General features: G+C 33.8%; 1 protein-coding gene across 1 annotated transcript; it reads left to right on the plus strand.

Moving 5' to 3' along the window:
* The first annotated feature begins 400 nt into the window (after nt 1-400).
* Nucleotides 401-2,288, plus strand: LOC127249080 (ammonium transporter 1 member 1-like). Its single transcript, XM_051271679.1, has one exon. The coding sequence runs from the start codon at nt 471-473 to the stop codon at nt 1,959-1,961; it is 1,491 nt and encodes a 496-aa protein (XP_051127636.1). The 5' UTR covers nt 401-470; the 3' UTR covers nt 1,962-2,288.
* The last annotated feature ends 6,392 nt before the right edge of the window (nt 2,289-8,680 follow it).

Here is an 8,680-nt window from a genome sequence, read left to right on the forward strand (position 1 = left end):
ACAAATCCGAAATGTTAAAATTACAAAAATGGATCAAATTGTTTGTTATAACTCTCTTTCCAAATCCTAATTTCTGTTACCCCACGCACTTCCTATAGGAAAAAAATATATATTGCGTGACCCTGATTTACAAGATCATATATTTATTGAAAAATAAATCAAGAATTAATGATAGATTAAATCGGTAAATTTAAAAAGTGATCAATATGCAATGGATAATACTAATTGCTATCTTGATAAAAAGGAAAGCCACTCGTGTAAATTAATTAATTAATTAATTAATTATGGTATGACTATTTTACCCTTTAATTTACCCCACGTTTAGAAATTTGAAATTTTGAATCAGCGGAGAAAAGTCAGATTTGGTTTTAAGTAAATTTTCTCTATATATTTGGAAACAGAGAGTCTTCTTATCTGCTGTACCCTACCCTACAATTCTCTGTTTTAACTTCTTATCTCCGTCGCCAGCCATGGATGCCATCAGCTGCTCCGCCGAGCAGCTTGCGCCGCTCTTCGGCCCAAACGCCACCGACGCCGTCGCCGCCGCGAATTACATCTGCGGACAATTCTCCGTCGTGTCGGATCGATTTGTCGACACAACCTTCGCCGTGGACACCACCTACCTACTCTTCTCGGCCTATCTGGTCTTCTCTATGCAGCTCGGCTTCGCCATGCTCTGCGCCGGCTCCGTCAGGGCTAAGAACACCATGAACATCATGCTCACCAATGTCCTCGACGCCGCCGCCGGCGGCCTCTTCTACTACCTTTTCGGCTTCGCCTTCGCCTTCGGCGCGCCGTCCAACGGCTTCATCGGGCGCCACTTCTTCGGCTTGAAAGACGTCCCGACTTCCGACTACGACTACAGCAATTTCCTCTACCAGTGGGCCTTCGCCATCGCCGCCGCCGGAATTACCAGCGGATCCATCGCCGAGAGGACGCAATTTGTGGCGTATTTGATTTACTCCTCCTTCCTCACTGGATTCGTCTACCCCGTCGTCTCCCACTGGTTCTGGTCCGGCGACGGCTGGGCAAGCGCCTTCAACACCGACAACCTCCTCTTCGGCTCCGGCGTCATCGATTTCGCCGGCTCCGGCGTCGTCCATATGGTCGGAGGCCTCGCCGGACTGTACGGAGCCCTAATCGAAGGTCCTAGAATCGGCCGGTTCGACCACACCGGTCGAGCCGTTGCCCTCCGCGGCCACAGCGCTTCCCTCGTCGTTTTAGGAACTTTTCTTTTATGGTTTGGATGGTACGGATTCAATCCAGGCTCCTTCAACAAAATCTTAAATCCGTACGCCAATGGCGGAAATTACTACGGCCAGTGGTCCGCCGTGGGCCGGACGGCGGTGACGACGACGCTGGCCGGTTGCACGGCGGCGCTGACGACGCTCTTCGGGAAACGGATCCTCTCCGGCCACTGGAACGTCACCGACGTCTGCAACGGGTTGCTCGGCGGCTTCGCCGCCATCACCGCCGGCTGCTCCGTCGTGGAGCCCTGGGCCGCCGTGATCTGCGGCTTCGTGGCGGCGGTCGTCCTCATCGGCTGCAACCGCCTCGCGGAGAAGATGAGATTCGACGACCCGCTGGAGGCCGCGCAACTCCACGGCGGCTGCGGCGCGTGGGGCGTGATCTTCACCGCCCTATTCGCGACGGAGAAGTACGTGAACGAGGTGTATCCCGGCAAGCCCGGCCGTCCGTACGGGCTGTTCATGGGCGGCGGCGGGCGGCTGCTGGCGGCGCACGTGATCCAGATTTTGGTGATCACGGGGTGGGTGAGTGCCACGATGGGTCCATTGTTCTACATCCTGAATAAAATGAAGCTCCTCCGCATATCGGAGGACGACGAGCTCGCCGGAATGGATCTGACCCGGCACGGCGGGTTCGCTTACGTGTACGAGGACGACGACTCGAACCGGCAGGGAATCCAGATGAGGAAGGTGGAGCCCAGTCCTAACGTTTAGTCACAATAAACCATTTTTAATATGATTATTATTGATTATTATTATTATTATTTTTATTTGCTATTTTTGCTGAATCAGTAGTTTATGCTTGATAAGGTTTTTGTGCATATTTCTTTTACGTTTTGGTTTACCAGTACAGTAATGAAGGGGAAATCAAATGTAATGAAATGAAATGAGATCAATGGGGTATGATTGATGGCAGGAATCCGACGGCTTGGATTGATTGTGAATTTGTGTGTGTCGAAAAATGTCGGTTCAAATCCCCATTTGTCTCATGTCACTTTGCTTATAGTTCGTCTTGAATTATAAGTTTTAGCCCTCACTGAATTCCGAAAGAATTATTATTTTTTTCTAAAATTCTATTTATAACCGGGACTAATTGCCGGACTATTGACTGTTCTTATTTTTAGAATTATAATTTTTTTATTATTTTTTCTAAAAAAAATAGAATTTGCCTGGTTAGAAGGTTCGGTACGTGACAGGTCCTGAGGTCGGATTAAAGCGGGGCGGGTCTCGAGGCTTGCAAAACTCGTCTTGAACCCGCCAGGTTGACATCCCAGTGACTTGCCTGTCGAATTTAATTTGTAAAGTATTAAGTTCGGCTGAAATTTACTCTGCACACTCTCGAAAAAAATAATACGACATAAAATAATAATAATAATAATAAAATAAAAAAGGTGCTTTACGACTTTTGTTAGTCAAAATTTGTTGGTGGGTTGAGATGAGAGTCCATTTGGAAACCATAAATGAAGGAAGCTTCTCTTCTTGCTCTTTGTCGTTCTCTCTCACAGTTTCTGACTTTTCCATCATTCATAATAATCATGTCTCCATATACATAGGTAGGTCATTGCATTTGGAAGCAATATTGTATAAATATTCAAATCCTCTTGAATGTGACTTGTTAATTATGCTCCATTTAAATAATCAATTATTATTTATTCTTGGAAAAATATACATTAAATTTCACTACACATTTTCATTCACAAATCATCATTCTTTTTTATTTTTTTCAAATTTCACAAGTTCCTAAAAATTTATATCTAATAAATGAAACCTTAAGTCTCTCCCCAATTAAAAATAAGAAAAATATACAATTTTAATAACACAATGAAATTTGAAGATTAAATAAGCAAACTCCCATTATCATGTGATGTATAATAAAGACCCTTTCAGAGGCTAACCTTAGTGAAGAAATATATAATATGATATTAATAATTAAAAAATAAAGAAATAATAATTAATAAATAATAATAATAATAATAATAGTCAATGTAGGTAGGGAGTATGAATGCTTATCGTCTATCACCATGATTGGTGTCCACTTGACAACTACCCATTAACGTGCTCGTACAATACCTTACACTTTTTGCTTCAATTTAATTATAATATTTTATACTCCCTCCGTTTCATGTAATATCGGTGTATTACCGTAGACACGAAAATTTAGGTAAAATATAATTAATAAGTAATTAAAAAATATATTAGTAAAAATAATTATTATTTCGTAAAAATAATTATAGATTAAGATAAGTAAATAGTTTAATTAAAATTAAGAAAATTATAAAATTTAAAATTTAAAATGCGATTAGAGTGCATAATTATATTTCCAAAAATAGAAAGAACAAGTTATGTGGGACGGACAAAAATAGAAATAAGGACAAATTATGTGGGACGGAGGGAGTATTATAATAACAATTATAATTTATAATACTCCTTCCGTCTCGGTCAAGATGACCTCTTTACTTAGACACAATATTTTAGATATTGTAAATTAGTAAGTTATTAATAATAAGTTATAATATTATTTTATATTTTTATATGAGTAGTATTGTTGGTATTTTAAATATTTTTAGCATTATAAATTAATAAAATATATATAATATGAATATCATTTTATAGAGAATAAAATTTTATATAATACAAATTTATTTATTTATTTATAATTAACTTAAAACTAATTTTATTAAAAATAAGAAGTTTTAAATGTAGATAAAAATATTTATTTATTGAGGAGATAGATAAAAATAAAGGAATTTTGAGTGGGTGCTACTCGTAAGAGGTTAGAAATTTAATTAAAACGATTTATATTTATTATAAGATTAATAAATTTATTAAAAATAAAACTTAATCATCTTTAATGGACGAAACAAAAAGAAAAAAGAGTCAGTCGCGGCGGAGGGAGTACAATACAATTCTTTTTTGTAAGAAAATTATTGCATTAAATATATATTCCCTCCGTCCAGCTAGAAAGTATACATGTTTCTATTTTAGGACGTCCAATTACAAAGTAACTATTTCATTAAATACCCCATTTTTTTCACAAATACTCCTACTTTATATCACATCATTACTTTTATACCAAAAAAGTAAAGGCAAAAATGTCATTTCACTACTTTTACCTATCCACTATAATTAAAATACTACTGTTCTTTAATCTTCGCGCCAAAAGTAAATATATACTTATTTTGTGGACGGAGGGAGTATAATATTTAATTTTCTTTTAATCTAAAACATCAAACAAAAATATATATGTTCAAACACAGTCTTGGATTGTTTAGGTAAAGTACAAGGCAAGTCTTTGTCAAAAAACCAGAGAGGCCTTCTGTAGTTTCTGAGAAGATGCATTGTGCATTTTTATTTTTAATTATTATTATTATTATTATTATTATTATTTTGTCTTTTTTATCTTTTAGTGTATGATCGATATTGGTGTCACGAGTTGCTCGTCGCACCGGACTATCGTGTGGCTCCTACGCTCCATGCCTTATCTCTCGAACGGTTGGTTGCCTATAGCATGAAAAATTAATGTAATTCCATTATATAATTTTTTTTTATTTACTAATAATAATTGTTATTATTACTATTTTTATCCGGCTCTAAAGCTCTCGTTTACTTTTTGTGATATTTGAATATTAATTAGTATATGAAATCGTAGTATAAATTACGAAAAAATGACAAAAATACTTCTATTAGTGTCTTATGATACTATTACAACGACATTTGTGTAAAAAAATTATACAAATATAAAAAATATTTTTAATATTAATTATAATGATGTAAAAATTAAATGTAACCTTTAGAGCCAGACAAAGAAATTATTATTTATCACTTAATTTTCAGACAAGAAACCTTAATATATAAAATTTATAGAAATCAAACTTGTAATGGGTTTTGTTTGTGTTTCAAACACAAATCAATATTATTTAATTTATACGATTTTAAAATATATATATATATATATATTAGTAATTTTTTTTATAAAAGATTACATTCAAATATTGTTTAAATCAAAATTCAAATAAAAAATACAACTTCAAATCAAAACAAAACAAACTCTGTTTCTTTGAGTTTAATTTGGGAAGATTTAATTTAAAATTTGAATTTGAATAATAGCATTTGATAAGATATTTTATGTTAATAAATGTAAATATTTTTGAAAAATACAAAACTTAAATAATTTTTTTTTTAAAAAAAAGATAAAATTAGTTAAAGAAACACATCACCTGCCATTAAAAGTAAATAAATTTGACGGGTCACCACCCATAATGAAAAATGAGTATATATATAAATGAATAATAAATGTATATATTTATATACACACACATTATTGACATTGATAGTCTATTCCATCTACTTAATCTTGTATGTAATTTTGAATGATTTATGATCGATTCATCTATACACAAGAGTTGACCTAATCCCGATCGAACTCCAGGATATTACACTTTATCTTCCATCAAGGCTCATGTAACTTGCTTTTTTAATGTTTCATTATAAAGTTTCTTTAACGCCTTATTAACCTTCATCATCATCAATTTTCATCGTAAATCTCCCTCGTTAAGGCCAACAAAGGCATCGTTTATTAATGGTTCTTCATAAATTTGCTCTTATTCTCGTAAACCTACCCATATTCTGATTAACCTGTCCAAGTAACTATCATAACGGTCATTTTCGGTGTCTTATTTGCTTTTTTCACCTTATTTCATTTTTCACATCTTAATTATCATTTTTGCAATCTTGTGCTTTAATGCCCTTTTATTTCTATCCTTTTGAAATCATCAGTTTTGAGTTTTCCGTTTACACAACTCACTTATACCTCCTATGGCCCGATTATCATCTTTTTTGACTGAATCATTTTCGAATCGGATTGGATTCCATCATTTTTTTTTTCTACATTTGTACTTTTTGGATCCAACAATAATTTCATTATATAGAAATAATATAAGAATAAAATGATAATTGAATGAAAACTAAATAAAATATTGCTATTTAGGTGAAAATTTAAATTACAAGTGAAACTATTAAGATATGAGTATAATATATTTTAAAGTATTTTTTATATATATAATTTATAAGAAAATAGTTTTGGTAACATAAGTAAACCAAACCGAAAGTATCATTGCTTAAGACTACATAATATTTTTATCATTACATATTCAATCATGATCCGAAACATCAAATCCGAACATAACACAAAATTTTCTCGAGTTAGATTCAGATTAACTTAAATTTGTTTCAAATCACTCGATAATTTGAATAAATCTGACTGGCGATATGAAACAAATCCGAAAATACGAAACATACCTATAAAAATAAAAACACACATGTAGATTCTGAAAAAAAAAAAGGATTACAAAATGTTAATCAATAATTTAGTAAAAGAGTGTAGTTTAAATGACATTAGATTTATGAGTAGACAAAAAAAAGAAGAAAAAATTACACCCACACGCACAAATATCGACAAGCCATATGCAATTTTCTAACAACATTTCCATACTCTCCATCTTGATAAGAGTTTTGAAATTTTAAAAGTTGATTGAAAGGATGTGTTCGTTGGTGAGTGTGAATTTTTGAATAATAAAAATTTGTATTTAAATAGTAATTTGATATGATATAAATAAATATTAATAAATATATATAGTATTATATAAAAAAAAAAGTAATTGTTTAATTTGATATTTTTGAAAATAAAAAATAAAAAATTTAATAGGAAAAATATGTGGAAAAATTGACAAAAGAACACAATCTAAAGTTTGAAAATTATTTTTTACTATTGATCAATTTGCATCGTTTCAAATAAAATTATATTTCCTCAGTCCAAATTAAAAGTACTTTTTTACCTTTTTTTTTTTTTTTTTTAAATCTATTCCATTTAAAAATATTATTATTTTTATTTGAAACAAAGTAATTATTCAGTAGTACTAAAATACTCTTTAATTTTTATTTTAACTACAAATATATCGTTACACATACGATTACTTTGTACATAAAGTTAAAGGACAAAAATGTCAAAATCCTTTACATACTTCCACTAACCAATAAAATACTATATTTTCTTAACCAATAAAATACTATATTTTCTTAACATCAGTGCATTTGAGTAGCGTCTCACGAAAGCGTTTGCGACTTGAAGTGGAAGAGTATTGTCACGGGTTTATATTCTCTAATAAATTATTTAAAAAAAATTATTTTGTTGTTTTGATTTAATTTAATTTTTTTTTACTAAAATATAGAATTCGTTTTGATAGAATAAAAATTACTCCGTCCGTCCCAAACACCCTGTAACATTTCATTTTTGGTATGTCCCAAACACCTTGCAGCATTTCCAAAATAGGAAATAATTAATTATACTTAATCTCTACCCCACACTTTATCCACTCACATCATCCAAATAAAAAAATAAAATATATATTTATCTCTTCATTATATAACCTAATTTCTAAATTATCCTACTTAATACTACCCACCTAAAAATCCGTGCCAAAAATAAATGTTCCACCTTGTTTGAGACGAAATGAATATTATTTAATATAAAATATAATTTTTATAAAAATGTAAAATGTTACGTATGAAATTTAGAATTAGGTTAAAAAGCCCAAGGTAAAAGAAAAAATGGGCCTGACAATAGAGTTGATTGAACTGGCTGAAGGACACCGTGGGGAACTCAAGGAAAATAGGTTTATTTCTAAGGAAAATACAGGTCGGGAGGTCCTCAGGACGGAAAGTCTTCAGGTCGGGAGGTCCTCAGGTCGGGAGGTCCTCAGGTCGAAAAGTCTTCAGGACGGAAAGTCCTCCGGTCGGGAGGTCCTCAGGTCGGGAGGTCTTCAAGACGGAAAGTCATCAGGACAGAAAGTCCGCAGGTCGGGAGGTCCTCAGGTCGGAAAGTCCGCAAGTCGAAAAGTCCTCAGGACGGAAAGTCCTCAGGTCGGACAGGTCGGGAGGTCCTCAGGTCGGGACTCTGCGGCTGGGCCAACCAGTCAGATGGTTTGCAAGTCGGTCGTAGATTGGCAGTCGGGCCAAAAGGGCGGAAGGTCTGTGGTCGGCTCAAAGAGTGAAATATAGTGATAATTTTTGGTCCGTTGAGGACACGTGTCAGCAGGAGAAGGGTTGGAAGACGGTTGGAAAGGAGACGTTGTAACCGTTCGGGCGACGGTTTTCAGTACAGTTTCCCAGGGAATATTTAAGGATTTGGATCATCATTTGGCAAGGCATCTTCAATCAACTTCAACAAAGCAAAGTCAGATTTGGGGATCACCACTTTAAATTTCAGTCTTTTATTTTCCAGTTTATTTTCTGTACCATACAGTGTTTAGAGATTCCTAATCTCAGGCACTAATTAATCAAGTTTAAGGATATTTTCTATATCTTTGAATTTTACTTTATTTTTGTTGAAAAATTACATCAACAAATTGGCGACCACAGTGGGAGCAAGACAAAAT

The sequence above is a fragment of the Andrographis paniculata genome, unplaced genomic scaffold, assembly GCF_009805555.1.
Source record: "Andrographis paniculata isolate CXL003 unplaced genomic scaffold, ASM980555v1 Contig35END, whole genome shotgun sequence".
Lineage (NCBI taxonomy): Eukaryota > Viridiplantae > Streptophyta > Magnoliopsida > Lamiales > Acanthaceae > Andrographis > Andrographis paniculata.

What these genes read in the sequence shown, in the direction of transcription:
- LOC127249080 (XM_051271679.1), top strand. Translation starts at nt 471, where the DNA reads ATGGATGCCATCAGCTGCTCCGCCGAGCAGCTTGCGCCGCTCTTCGGC.